This window comes from Salmo trutta, chromosome 9, assembly GCF_901001165.1.
Source record: "Salmo trutta chromosome 9, fSalTru1.1, whole genome shotgun sequence".
Taxonomy (NCBI): domain Eukaryota; kingdom Metazoa; phylum Chordata; class Actinopteri; order Salmoniformes; family Salmonidae; genus Salmo; species Salmo trutta.
In genome coordinates this window covers 44,719,841-44,735,096 of record NC_042965.1, presented here as the reverse complement: position 1 = coordinate 44,735,096, position 15,256 = coordinate 44,719,841, and the positions used below count along the sequence as shown (strand labels likewise).

Below are 15,256 nucleotides of genomic sequence, written 5' to 3'. Positions count from 1 at the left end.
TATATTGTCTCTAGAAACATCATTGTAACCAGGTGATGTCATCGCATGTGTGGGTGGTGGAACTGAAAGGTTGGATAAGGTATAATGAGCAGGGCTAGAGGCTCTACAGTGAAATAAGCCAATAAACACTAACCAGAACAGCAATGGACAAGGCATATTGACATTAAGGAGAGGCATGTTTAGCCGAGTGATCATAAGGGTCCAGTGAGTAGTGAGGTTGGTTGGGGTCACGGCGATTCAGACAGCTAGCCGGGCCATGGGTAGCAAGCTAGCAGAAGACGGAGGTCTGTTTTTAGCCACCTCGTGCGTTTCCGTCGGTAGATTAGTGGGGTTCCGTGTGGTAGAGGGGACCAAACCAATTGACAAAATAGTTATAGTTATAGTGGCCCAGGAAAATTGTCTGATAAATCTATTCAGATAGCAGCTGATATGCTCAAGACAGCTAATGGGCGTTCAGGTTACGTTGCGACGGAGGGGCCAGTTGAATTACTCCCTCGGGCAGATAACGTTGGTAGTCCAGTCGTGAAGGCCCGGTGGGGCTCCGCATCGGCAGTAAAACGGGTCCGGCTAGGTGATTGTAGCCCAGGAGTAGCTGTTATGTTGTGTAGGTGAAGGTTAGGGCATACGGGATTGAATTAATCTTTGAATTTGATAGGGAAACATGGTAATGGAATGTGTAATGGATGTATGTTAGAGGAAACGGTTGAACATTATTACTTTGTGAAATGTATGATGTAGAAAGGGAGAGGTTGTTTGATAGGGTCAGAGAGGTTGGATGGGAATTATTTGATTTGATTTGAAATTCAGGGTTAGTTAATAGGGGCGGCAGGTAGCCTAGTCGTTAGAGCATTGGGCCAGTAACCAAAAGGTTGCTAGATCGATTCGTTCTGCCCCTGAACTAGGCAGTTCAGGGTCACTGTTCCTAGGCCGTCATTGTAAATAAGAATTTGTTCTTAACTGACTGGCCTGGTTAAATACATTTAAAAAAAATACAATATAGTGGTATAGATAGGTCGCGACCGGCTCCACACTCCAGAACAGTAGGTGGCGCTGGATGCGTCTGTTGGTTGCGATTCGCCAATAAAACTTAAAGAAGAAGCACAGCAGCAGCGCTTCTTTTTTTACCTTCCCGGACTCCGTACATATTAGCTGTTGACAGAATCATGGCGTCTTCAATGTCACTTCTAGGTTTGGGACGGGGTTCCCTGCTAAATACAGCCACTAGAGTATTCCTGAATCCTGTCAGGTAATTATGTTTTTATTTTGCTACAGACATATTTCTGTCGCACAACGTAGAGGTACTAACCTCCTATCCGTCATAACATGCCATCGTTAGCTAGTTTATGCATGTGTCATTGGTTTACTTTAGCTAGTTAGCTATTTAGCTTAGCACAAACAACAACACAAAAGTTACGTGTCATGATGTGTCCTTGGGATATTTGTAGTGATAATGAGTATGGATGGATGGATGGATGGATGGTTTTGTGAAAGGCAGTGTAAGCATGTCATAGCTAGTTAGGAGTTAATTGCTAGTGTTAACGTTAGCTAGCTGCGTGTGTCCTTTTAAATGTGTTAACTAGCTAGTTAGCAGCAAAGACAGTAGGAAGATGGGAAGTATGAAGACAGTATGAAGATGGGAAGAAATTACTTCACCAATAAAAATCCGCGATCATGCTTGTATGCGATGTCATGTCGTCGTTGGCTAGCTAAATTCAGCTAAATTCAGAATAAGATCATCTGGTCTAACGGTCGTCTCGTACCGAACTGCGCCTGTGCAGGCCGTCAAATCAATGGCACTCGTTAGATATAAATTGCAGCGTTCATAAACAACTGAACTCGGAAATCTCCAACTTCTTACTTCTTCAGTGGGTTTCATGACAGCTGTGAACTCAAAATAAAAACGAGCTCCGACTGTCGTCATCGCTTTGAATGGTTTTCCAAGTCGGGAACGCGGGCCTTTTTCTAGAGCTCCTATATTTTTTTTATATATATATTTTTTAACTGGAAGTAATTATTTTACTTCTTATTTTTTTCCGACTTCCCAGTTGTCTTGAAAGCATCAAAATTAGTTCGATGAAAGTGTCAGTTTGTCACTTTCACAAGAGCTGAATACCCATATTTAATAATATATCGAATACCCATAATAACATACTGTATGCTACATACGTTTATACTATTAGTTAATTATAGTATAGTGTAAATGAATGGTATTCTTTCAGTTGAGTGTGCTAAGCACTTTGCCTGTCTACTGGAAGTTGATGCTGTTGCTATGCAACCGCTTGTTAGCATAGCAAATTAATAGCTTGACATTTTACGACGTTGGGTGTGTTTTTATCAATTCAATTTGGAGTGTGTTTTGTCATTTCAATCTGGAGTGCCAGAGTGCGCTCTGGGTGTTTTGTAAATTGTCAGATTGTCCTCACAATGACACAGTCAAGCACCCAAGCTAACTTTCTAGCTACTTCCAGACACAAATGAGAGACCACCTCACTCTGACCATTTTACGAACCCTAGCAGAGCTGACTAGGCTGTTTACATGTTATCCAGAGCGTTGGTGACTAGGGTTGCACATTTTGGGGAATATTCAGGCGTGGAAACTTTCCGTTGGAATTAACGGGAATATATGGGAATTTAATATGAATACCATTTAAATGTATATGTTTTTTTTACATTGGATATATTTACCATATCATATGGAGACAAACATAAACCTTTTACACTTATTAGTAGACATCATTGCATATTATTAAATCATTTCAATATATAACAAAAACTATTTAGTTATGAATTGAACTTTAATTGAGTTGACTCTTCACATGGGATGATTTCACTGAACAACAAAAGGGAATATTGAGTGATACCCAATGACCCATCGCATCACCCAAAAACGTTTTCAACATATGTAAAATGATAGTTTAGAAACTAAAGCTTTGGTTGTCTTCCTCTTGGACATCAGACTCTTGAGGCCTCATCTTTACTGTCTCTTTCCAACCTTGTTGAGGATGGCTCAAAAAGCCTCATTTATGAGACACGGTAGCGATGACACCATAGGCCTTGTTAATCCCTGCACCAGACAGGATGCTCTTGCCAGCATACTTGGGGTCCAACATGTACGCTGCGGTGTGTATGGGCTTCAGGCAGAAGTCTTCACGCTTTTTGATGTATTTCAGAACTGCAGTTTCCTCTGCTTGGAGCAACAGTGAAGCGGGCAGGGCAGTACGGATTTCTTCTCTTACATCTGCAAACAGAGTCTGAACATCACACAGGATGGCATTGTCTCCTTCAATCCGTCCGCTGGCTACTGCAATAGGTTTCAGGAGTTTCAGGCTGCTTACCACTCTCTCCCAAAATACATCATCCTGGAGGATCCTTTTGATGGGGCTGTCCATATCAGCAGACTGAGATATGGCCATTTCTTGGAGAGACTCCTTCCCTGCCAGGAGACTGCCAAACATAATGACAACACCACCCCAACGGGTGTTGCTGGGCAGCTTCAATGTGGTGCTCTTATTCTTCTCACTTTGCTTGGTGAGATAGATTGCTACTATAACTTGATGACCCTTCACATGCCTAACCATTTCCTTGGCTCTCTTGTAGAGTGTGTCCATTGTTTTCAGTGCCATTATGTCCTTGAGAAGCAGATTCAATGCATGAGCAGCACAGCCAATAGGTGTGATGTGAGGGTAGGACTCCTCCACTTTAAACCAAGCAGCCTTCATGTTCACAGCATTGTCTGTCACCAGTGCAAAATACCTTCTGTGGTCCAAGGTCATTGATGACTGCCTTCAGCTCATCTGCAATGTAGAGACCGGTGTGTCTGTTGTCCCTTGTGTCTGTGCTCTTGTAGAATACTGGTTGAGGGGTGGAGATGATGTAGTTAATTATTCCTTACCCACGAGCATTTGACCACCCATCAGAGATGATTGCAATAGTCTGCTTTCTCTATGATTTGCTTGACCTTCACTTGAACTCTGCATCCAGCAAATGAGTAGATAAAGCATGTCTGGTTACAGGGGTGTATGCTGGGCGTGGAACTTTCAGAAATCTCTTCCCATACACATTGCCTGTGAGCATCAGAGATGAACCAGTTGCATACACAGTTCGAGCAAGACATTCATCAGCATTTCTCTGACTACGTTCCTCTATTGAGTAAAAAAAAACTTCTGATTGCAGGAGGATCATGAGCTGTTGCTATTGATAAGGTGTCTGATTCATAATTTCCCCCTCGAATAGAAGTAGAGGGACTTTTGCCAGAGGTTGCTTGTTGTGAGCACTGAGGGAACTTTATGCACTTGGCCAGATGATTCTGCATCTTTGTCGCATTCTTCACATATGATTTGGCACAGTATTTGCAAATGTACACAGCTTTTCCTTCTACATTAGCTGCAGTGAAATGTCTCCACACATCAGATAGCGGCATTTTCCCATAAAGATTATGAAAAAAATGAGTAAAAAAACCCTAATACAATTCCATGTACAGATAAATAGTTAAGCAGTTAGATTACACAACTCCTTTGTAAGAAATGTTTTAAAATGAAACGTGTATGGAAACAGGTGCATTAACACTCCTCAGTTAGGCTCAAGCAAGCTAAAACCCACATGGTAGCAAAAACTAACTAGCAGAAATTGTTAACAAGTTAGAAATTATTTAAATACACTTTGCTGTAGGCCACTATTTAAGAGTTAACAAAATAATGTATGTCATATAAAATATATTCACCCCACCCAGTATTGTAATCAAAACTTACCAGAAAGCATGTAGTCCTTAGCTTCAGACAGTGTAGTAGTGTGGGCTCAATAGCATCTCATTAGTGTGCAAGATCTTGAGAATCAGCTGAACATGTGATGGAAGAATGCACTGTGCGTGCAGAAGGTTGCAATTCCATTGAATTGGGGATAGTTTAAGCAAAATATGCAACAAGATCTAGAATTGCCTTATGCGTATCCCACACAAAAGGTTCACTATTATAAGCTAACTTTTTTGTTGTTGATGAATTTAAGCAAAATTCCCCAAATTCCAGGGCTTAACTTCCCATGGAAAATTTCCGACCCTTTGCAACCCTATTGGTGACTTTGGGAACATTTTAATTATGCTTTTTTTTGCCGACATTTACTGACACTGGCAATATTCAACAGGTGTTGAGCGTTAGTAAATTCATCAGTTATTCTGCGTTCTGGCACACTCAGATGTGAGTGCTCTGAAATCGGAGTAGATAGGCAGAGCGAATTTACAAATGTACATTTACGTCATTTAGCAGACGCTCTTATCCAGAGCGACTTACAAATTGGTGCGACTATGCTGCTAAGCTAAGAATGACGTGAATAATCAATTCAATACACTTTGGGTAGTTAGATAGCATACAGTTAATATACTGGCAAGTTCGATGTATTAGTAGCCAACTAACATTAGGTAGCTAGCTAACATACCGGTACATACTGCTGTAATGATATGCTATTCGATTCGTAAGGATAGCGTAGCTAACAAATTTTCAGCCAACATAAGTTACACGTTATCTGAAAAGTCATTACTTTATTACATTGCTTAACATTTGTCATAATTAGTTAAAGCAATGAATTTGTATCAGACTTCGGCTGCATATTTTCTTCAAATCTGAAAATGTAGTGAAGCCATGTCCAATTTCGGGAAAAATTGCATTATGGGCCCTAAAAGCACAGAAATAGTGTCCACTGCTTGTATACTACATATTACATTTCTGTCACAAATGGAATGTTAGTGCAGTTAGTATTCAAACAGCGGTGACTCCCGTAATAATAGGGTTAGAGGCAGAGAATCCCGGTGGAGAAGGGGGAACCCGGCCAGGCAGAGACAGCAAGGGCGGTTTGTTGCTCCAGTGCCTTTCCGTTCACCTTCACACCCCTCAAACCAGACTACACTCAATCATAGGACCTACTGAAGAGATGAGTCTTCAGTGAAGACTTAAAGGTCGAGACCGAGTCTGCGTCTCTCACATGGATAGGCAGACCATTCCATGAAAATTGAGCTTTATAGGAGAAAGCTTAGAAATTCTCGGGGCGGTAAGGAGGCCTGCGTCTTGTGAACGTAGCGTACGTGTAGGTATGTACGGCAGGACCAAATCAGAAAGATAGATAGGAGCAAGTCCATGTATTGCTTTGTAGGCTTGCCATAAAACCTTGAAATCAGCCCTAGCCTTAACAGGAAGCCAGTGTAGAGAGGCTAGCACTGGAGTAATATGATAAAAGAATTTGGGGGTTCTAGTCAAGATTCTAGCAGCCGTGTTTAGCACTAACTGAAGTTTATTTAGTGCTTTATCCAGGTAGTCAGAGAGTAGAGCATTGCAGTAGTCTAATCTAGAAGTGACCAAAAACATGGATGAATTTTTATGCTTTTTTTGGGGGGGGACAAAGTTTCATTTTTTTGCAATGTTACGTAGATGGAAAAACAACCTTTTTATTTATCCAAGTTACTGACTGACTAGGCTAATTCTAAATGTTTTTGGTGGTGATTCCAAGGGAATTAAATCACTGGAAAAGTAGTACTGATTTAGGATCAGTTTTGCCTGATCCCTAGAGTTATTTTATAGAAACTTTTTTATTTAACTAGGCAAGTCAGTTAAGAATAAATTCTTATTTACAATGACGGCCTACCCCCCGGCCAAACCCAGATGACGCTGGGCCAATTGTGCAGAAGCAAGGGCCTTACCTGGGAGTACAGTAATAGTCTCTCTGTTATACTCGATGCTTATGAACTGACTATTCGTATTTCCATATCAATGACACACAAACAAAAGGGTTGATTTGTTCATCAACACATTTACATTTACATTTAAGTCATTTAGCACACGCTCTTATCCAGAGCGACTTACAAATTGGTGCATTCACCTTATGATATCCAGTGGAACAACCACTTTACAATAGTGCATCTAAATCTTTAGGGGGGGGGGGGGGGTTAGAAGGATTACTTTATCCTATCCCAGGTATTCCTTAAAGAGGTGGGGTTTCAGGTGTCTCCGCAGCGATGAAAGGTACATAATGCATATATTTTACTCTCCCAATCAGATCAGGCCACTGCATGCTGTGACATGGGCTTATATTAGTTGTTTATAAGTAAATATTGCATTTGGTCATCCCCCAAAATGTGTCCGTTGGACGTCTGTGGATAGCTGACAACAGGGTTACAGGTTTGTTGATGTGTTGCTCTGGAGTTTCATAACCCAGCAGACTCACCTGGGGACAGAGGGATGGACACATGTTAGATTTGATAAGTCTTGGAAGACTTTTTTTACAGGGAGGAGAGAGCATGAGATGGAGTGAGTACAGTAAATCCTGTTTAACCATTGTCCCTGGATAGTATGCTGTCATCACACAAGCAGACTGCCGCAGTGAAGGAGGTTTACGCAGTGAAGGAGGTTTACGCAGTGAAGGAGGTTTACGCAGTGAAGGAGGTTTACGCAGTGAAGGAGGTTTACGCAGTGTGTCAACTATACTATTATGAGTGGAGCTCACTTCTCTGTGCTTTGGAGAGATCGCAGGTAGTGGGTCAGAAGGCTCTGGAAGTCCTTGGACCTGTCAGTCTCTGTAGCACCTGGAGAGAGATGGATGGAGGTAGTGGGTCAGAATGCTCTAGAAGTCCTTGGACCAGTCAGTCTCTGTAGCACCTGGAGAGAGATGGATGGAGGTAGTGGGTGTGCTTGAAAGAGACCTCTCACCCCTGACCTCCCACTGGCTCAGGGCCTCCTGCCTAACCCTCTAATCGGTCTCCACTGGCCCAGGGCCTCCTGGCTAACCCTATAATCGGTCTCCACTGGCTCAGCGCCTCCTGCCTAACATCTAATCAGTCTCCACTGGCCCAGGGCCTCCTGCCTAACCCTCTAATCGGTCTCCACTGGCCCAGGGCCTCCTGGCTAACATCTAATCGGTCTCCACTGGCCCAGGGCCTCCTGGATAACCCTCTAATCGGTCTCCACTGGCCCAGGGCCTCCTGGCTAACCCTCTAATCGGTCTCCACTGGCCCAGGGCCTCCTGCCTAACCCTCTAATCGGTCTCCACTGGCCCAGGGCCTCCTGCCTAACCCTCTAATCGGTCTCCACTGGCCCAGGGCCTCCTGGCTAACATCTAATCGGTCTCCACTGGCCCAGGGCCTCCTGCCTAACCCTCTAATAGGTCTCCACTGGCTCAGGGCCTCCTGCCTAACCCTCTAATCGGTCTCCACTGGCCCAGGGCCTCCTGGCTAACCCTCTAATAGGTCTCCACTGGCCCAGGGCCTCCTGGGTAACCCTCTAATCGGTCTCCACTAGCCCAGGGCCTCCTGGGTAACCCTCTAATCGGTCTCCACTGGCTCAGGGCCTCCTGCCTAACCCTCTAATTGGTCTCCACTGGCCCAGGGCCTCCTGCCTAACCCTCTAATTGGTCTCTCTGACAGGAATTTACTCCAGGAGTAGAATGTTGTATGGGGCCTAGGGCTTCTCCACTCTTTATGAGTGGAGTATTAGCTCTTGAAATTGTATTTTTATTTTTTATTTAACTAGACAGGTCAGATAACAACAAATTCTTATTCACAATGACCGCCAAACCCAGAGGACACTAGGCCGTCCTAAAGGACTCTCAATCACGTCCAGTTTTGATACAGCCTGAATAATGTAAAGGATACAATTAAATATCATGACTTACTGGCACAGAGTGCTTCATGTTCTTGCTGATAGCACAGAGTGCTTCATGTTCCTGCTGATAGCACAGAGTGCTTCATGTTCCTGCTGATAGCACAGAGTGCTTCATGTTCCTGCTGATAGCACAGAGTGCTTCATGTTCCTGCTGATAGCACAGAGTGCTTCATGTTCCTGCTGATAGCACAGAGTGCTTCATGTTCCTGCTGATAGCACAGAGTGCTTCATGTTCCTGCTGATAGCACAGAGTGCTTCGCGTTCCTGCTGATAGCAAGCCTCGACCTGGATGCCTGTAAATGACGTCAGAGCTGTCATCACTAGTTACCACAGCCACTTAGTCATACATCCCGCCTATTTCAACATTTTTTTTCTACTTAAAATGTGATTGAAAAAAAAACCTAAGCCGAACCTTTTTAAAATTAAGACCAAAAACATAAGTTATTTTTCATGATTTTTTTTCCCCGATTTGGTCAATTTTGACTTTGTGGCTGTGGTAACTAGTAACCCAACAGCTGATAACTTAAAAAAAAATTTTTTTTTAATATGCACAACATTTTGTGATAAAGGTTATGACAAATTACATGGCATTCATGTATATTTTATAGCTAAGCTATTATTCATATGAAGACACCACGTATAATTTCACTAACAATTGCCACCTCGACTTATTCCATCATGACTTTAAACGACAACATGCTCCTTTATTTGACTAGTTAGCCGCTAGTTTAGCCAGCTGTAGCCTGTAGGCCGGGCTAATGTAACAGCCAAACTGCTTCAAATAGGGTGATTAGCCTATCTAGCTAGCTAGCTAGCTAAATGATAACCATGTTAATTATAGTGTTAACTATTGCTTAATTCAGGATGTAGGTTTCACCTCCGAGTTACATCTGTAGGCATTAATCGCTAACGTGAGCTAGCTAGCATGCGTTGGTTTTGACATCTCACGATCCTGCTTACTTTACATCGGCCAGATATTTAGCTACTGTAGCTAGCTAGGTAATAATGGTTTATGATAATTGCAGTTAGATAATTATCTTAGGCTAAAGTGTAAAAATGCAGCTGCCCTAGTTGGTTAGCTAGTTACCGAAGACACTCACCTTTTGGCTCCTTGCCATACTTCTCTGACCAACTAAACGTTACTAGTCCTTCTTGCCTAGTCCCGTCAATAGGTCTTCTAGGTTCAAAACGATACGTCTGTAGTCCGCTTCTTCATTGTCAAAAGAAACGCACTCGCATACTACCATCTGGTGCAGTCAATGGCTCAGCGTTGCAATAGTATACACTTGATTCTACGTCAAGCCCGGACAATGGTAAACTTTATATATAATTTGTATATAGTGCCCCTGCAGCCCAGAAGTGGATATAATCGATATCTCCAATTTACAATGTTGGGATAAAAAAATACAATTGACGGATCAGATTCGCACATGTGGACTACTCATTATTGGATTGGGGGGGGGTTACAGTGAAACATGGCTGTTAACTCAGCAAAACCTTAGCCAGCTAACTTGTTTGTGTTATAGTCTCACTCGTCTCCGCCATCTCCTTGGAGCGTAGCGCTGTGACATTTGGATCTCCATGCCGTCCTATTCTGTCCCAGGTTGTGTAGGTCGTCAACCAGCAGGTCCGACCATCTGACTCTCCTCTTGAGAGTGGTCAGTTAGGGACGGTGACTCCAGAGGTGTGATCTCCATTTGCCTACTGTCATAATCAGCTTATCTAGTTATTATTGTGCATGTAAACATACTCAAATGTTTCCAGTTTCACTCTACATATGAAAAGGTTGATTCACTTCTTGCCTTGCCATGGAAACTATGCTAGGCCTATTCTCGATACCTCTACATTTTTTTTTTAAATTCAAAGAACCCGTAGTGTGATTATCCATGTCTGATTGGTCATCTATAGCCTGCACGTTGTCTCCGGATTTTGGGAGCGTTCCCTGCCGCTTCAGCTGGTCCGTATTCACTAGGAAGCAAACAGGCTGAAATGGCAAGGGACCTACCTGAATTTGTCCAATAAACAATTGTATTTTTTTTTAGGGTGTGCACTAATGAATATGACCCGTTCAGTAGTCTTATTTAACCAGGCTATCAGCGTGCTGGCATTCCATGGACTAACACAGATGGGCAACTCCCTCCCTGGCTTGCTCCAGTCCCTCCCTGGCTTGCCCTGGCTTGCTCCAGTCCCTCCCTGGCTTGCTCCAGTCCCTCCCTGGCTCGCTCGCTCCAGTCCCTCCCTGGCTCGCTCGCTCCAGTCCCTCCCTGGCTCGCTCGCTCCAGTCCCTCCCTGGCTCGCTCGCTCCAGTCCCTCCCTGGCTCGCTCGCTCCAGTCCCTCCCTGGCTCGCTCGCTCCAGTCCCTCCCTGGCTGGGCACTGGGGCACACTGCTGTATTTGTGACAAGCTAATAGCTAGTAGGCTATGTTGTTGTTCACTTCTCACAGAACCGCCCCAGTTCTTGCCCCACTGACTCAGTCGCCATGGTTTGACCAGGACTTTGTTGGCTGGCTAGGCTTTCTGGCTGTTTCATGACAAGCCAGCATGTTCACTACTCCACACAGAGCCATCCCAGTCCTTCCTTAGGCACTCGGTGGCGGTGAGCCGGGGCCAGTTGGGACGGTGAGCCAACATAAAGTGTGGTCTGTCGTCAACTCATCAGCAGACCTGGGTTCTGGATTATTTGACATTGTTCAGATACTTTTGCTGGGCTTGATTGATGGTGCAATGGAACCAATTGAATAATTTGAACCGGTCAAACCACTCCCATTGGGCATTCCAGGCAGGCTGGGGTAAATGCTGTGTTTTGAAATATGTCAAATATGGGTTGAACCCAGCAGCTCCGTCTGGTTAACAGGCAAGCAGGAGCCAGAAACTCACCAGACAGAACTAATGGGGAAGGAAAAGAAGCCCCCCCTGTCTGTCTCCTTTCACTGTTTCCTTCCCTCCTTTCTTCTCCTCCGCTGAGTCCTCCAAGACAATTAATTGTCATGGAAGTACCTAACTTGTTTACGTAATGTTGTGTGTGTGTGTGTGTGTGTGTGTGTGTGTGTGTGTGTGTGTGTGTGTGTGTGTGTGTGTGTGTGTGTGGTGTCTGATTCTTTGCCATGAACAGTCTGTTCGAACTTCCTGTGTTGCCATTGCAGGTCGGTGAGCCTGACAGGATGTAGGCTGGCAGAGAAAGCAGGACAAGAGACGCAACTGATCACCGTGGACGAGAAGCTGGTGAGTAATAGGCCACACACACACTTCCTGCTCAACGTGTCTGTCACATGACAGTATCTCTCGTGCGACGGCATCCAACCCTGCTCTCACGGTGTCCCCACCTCTGTTTGTCACGCCATCCACGTCTCACGACATCAGTTGTGTGTTAGCCTAATTGCAGCTGTATGGCTCTTTAAAAAAAAAAAATATATATATATATATATATATATATATATATATATTTTTCACCTTTATTTAACCAGGTAGGCTAGTTGAGAACAAGTTCTCATTTACAACATGCGACCTGGCCAAGATAAAGCATAGCAATTTGACACATACAACAACACAGAGTTACACATGGTATAAACAAAACATACAGTAGAACAAAAGAAAACAAAAAGTCTATATACAGTGAGTGCAAATGAGGTAAGGCAATAAATAGGCCATGGTTGTGAAGTAATTACAATATAGCAATTAAACACTGGAATGGTAGATGTGCAGAAGATGAATGTGCAAGTAGAGATACTGGGGTGCAAAGGAGCAAGATAAATACAGTATGGGGATGAGGTCGGTAGATCGATGGGCTGTTTACACATGGGCTATGTACAGGTGCAGTGATCTGTGAGCTGCTCTGACAGCTGGTGCTTAAAGCTAGTGAGGGAGATATGAGTCTCCAGCTTCAGAGATTTTTGCAGTTCGTTCCAGTCATTGACAGCAGAGAACTGGAAGGAAAGGCGGCCAAAGGAGGAATTGGCTTTTGGGTGTGACCAGTGAGATATACCTGCCGGAGCGCGTGCTACGAGTGGGTGCTGCTATGGTGACCAGTGAGCTGAGATAAGGCAGGGCTTTACCTAGCAGAGACTTGTAGATAACCTGTAGCCAGTGGGTTTGGCGACGAGTATGAAGCGAAGGCCAACCAACGAGAGAGTACAGGTCGCAATGGTGGGTAGTGTGATGCTTTGTTGCGATATAGGAAGCCGATTTTAATTTTGGATTGGAGATGCTTAATGTGACTGGAAGGGGTGGTCTTTTGGTCGCAGACCCATTACGGATGCAGGCAATGAGGCAGTGATAGCTGAGATATTGATTGAAAACAGCAGAGGTGTTTTTGGAGGGCGAGTTAGTTAGGATGACATCTATGAGGGTGCCCGTGTTTATGGATTTGGGATTGTACCTGGTAGGTTCATTGATCAGTTGTGTCAGATTGAGGGCATCAAGTTTAGATTGTAGAATGGCTGGCGTGTTAACCTCTTACATCTAGACGTTCAGAACTAGCATTCCCACCGAACACTTCCGGTGAATTTACTCAATTACTCACGATAAACGTTCACAAAAAAACATAACAATTATTTTAAGAATTATAGATACAGAACTCCTTTGTGCAATCGAGGTGTCCGATTTTAAAATAGCTTTTCGGTGAAAGCACATTTTGCAATATTCTGAGTAGATAGCCCAGCCATCACGGCTAGCTATTTTGACACCCACCAAGTTTGACCCTCACCAAACTCCGATTTACTATTAGAAAAGTTTGATTACCTTTGGTCTTCTTCGTCAGAATGCACTCCCAGGACTGCTACTTCAATAACAAATGTTGGTTTGATTCAAAATAATCCATAGTTATATCCAAATAGCGGCGTTTTGTTCGTGCGTTCAAGACACTATCCAAGGGTGATGAAGGGTTACGCGCCCGACGCGTTTTGTGACAAAAAAATTCTAAATATTCCATTATCGTACTTCGAAGCATGTCAACCGCTGTTTAAAATACATTTTTATGCCATTTTTCTCGTAAAAAAGCGATAATATTCCGACCGGGAGTGGTGGTTTTTGTTCAAAGAGAGAGAAAGTAAACATGGAGTCGACTCGTGCACGAGCCTCAGTCTCATAGTACTCTGACCGGCCACTATCCAAACGCGCTAATGTTTTTCAGCCAGGGCCTGCAAAGCCACGATTTAGCTTTTTGCCGCCTTCTGAGAGCCCATGGGAGCCGTAGGAAGTGTCACGTAACAGCAGAGATCCCCTGTTTTGGATAGAGATATTCAAGAAGGCCAAGAAATGGTCAGACAGGGTACTTCCTGTTTGGAATCTTCTCAGGTTTTGGCCTGCCAAATGAGTTCTGTTATACTCACAGACACCATTCAAACAGTTTTAGAAACTTTGGAGTGTTTTCTATCCAAAGCTAATAATTATATGCATATTCTAGTTTCTGGGCAGGAGTAATAATCAGATTAAATCGGGTACGTTTTTTATCCGGCCGTGAAAATACTGCCCCCTATCCATAACAGGTGTCCCAGTTTAGGTCACCTAGTAGCACGAGCTCTGAAGATGGATGGGGGCAATCAATTCACATATGGTATCGAGGGCACAGCTGGGGGCAGAGGGAGGTCTATAGCAAGCGGCAACAGTGAGAGACTTGTTTCTGGAAAAGTGCATTTTTAGAAGTTGAAGCTTGAATTGTTTGGGTACAGACTTGGATAGTAAGACAGAACTCTGCTGGCTATCTTTGCAGTAGATTGCAACACCGCCCCCTTTGGCAGTTCTATCTTGGGGGGAAATGTTAGTTAGTGATGGAGATTTCAGGTTTTTTGGTGGTTTTCCTAAGCCAGGATTCAGACACGGCCAATACATCCTGGTTGGTAGAGTGTGCTAAAGCAGTGAGTAAAACAAACTTAGGGAGTAGGCTTCTAATGTTAACATGCATGAAACCAAGGCTTTTACGGTTACAGAAGTCAACAAATGAGAGCACCTGGGGAGTGGAGCTAGGCACTGCAGGACCTGGATTAACCTCCACATCACCAGAGGAGGAGTAGGATAAGGGTACGGCTAAAGGCTTTACGAACTGGCCGTCTAGCACGTTCGGAACAGAGTAAAAGGAGCAGGTTTCTGGGCACGATAGCATAGATTCAAGGCATAGTGGCATTCAAGGCATACAAAGGTAAGGTAGGATGTGGGTACATTGGAGGTACACCTAGGCATTGAGTAATGATGAGAGAGATTTTGTCTCTAGAGACGTTTAAACCAGGTGATGTCATCGCATATGTAGGAGGTGGAACAACATGGTTGGTTAAGGCATATTGAGCTGGGCTAGAGGCTCTACAATGAAATAAGACAGTAATCACTAACCAGGACAGTAATGGATGAGGCATATTGATATTAGAGAGAGGAATGCGTAGCCAAGTGAACATATGGGTCCAGTAAGTGGTTGGGCTGACTGGGGACACGGCGTTTTAGACAGTTTGCAGGCCGATGCTAACAAGCTAACAGTTAGTAGGCCGGGGCTAAACAAGCTAGCAGTTAGCAGACCGGGGCTGGCAAGCTAGCAGTTAGCAGACAGGGGCTGGCAAGCTAGCAGTTAGCAGACAGGGGCTGGCAAGCTAGCAGTTAGCAGACAGGGGCTGGCAAGCTAGCCTTTGGGGGAC

At 44.0% G+C, this 15,256-nt stretch overlaps 1 protein-coding gene across 1 annotated transcript in view; it reads left to right on the top strand.

Moving 5' to 3' along the window:
• Nucleotides 1–1,092: 1,092 nt before the first annotated feature.
• The window catches only part of ndufs4 (NADH:ubiquinone oxidoreductase subunit S4), a 44,575-nt gene continuing 30,411 nt past the window's right edge, over nt 1,093–15,256 (top strand). Inside the window, exons 1-2 of the mRNA XM_029763836.1 lie at nt 1,093–1,246; nt 11,783–11,861. Coding sequence (XP_029619696.1) covers nt 1,164–1,246; nt 11,783–11,861 — 162 coding nt within the window. The 5' untranslated portion in view covers nt 1,093–1,163. The remainder of the gene's footprint in view (nt 1,247–11,782; nt 11,862–15,256) is intronic.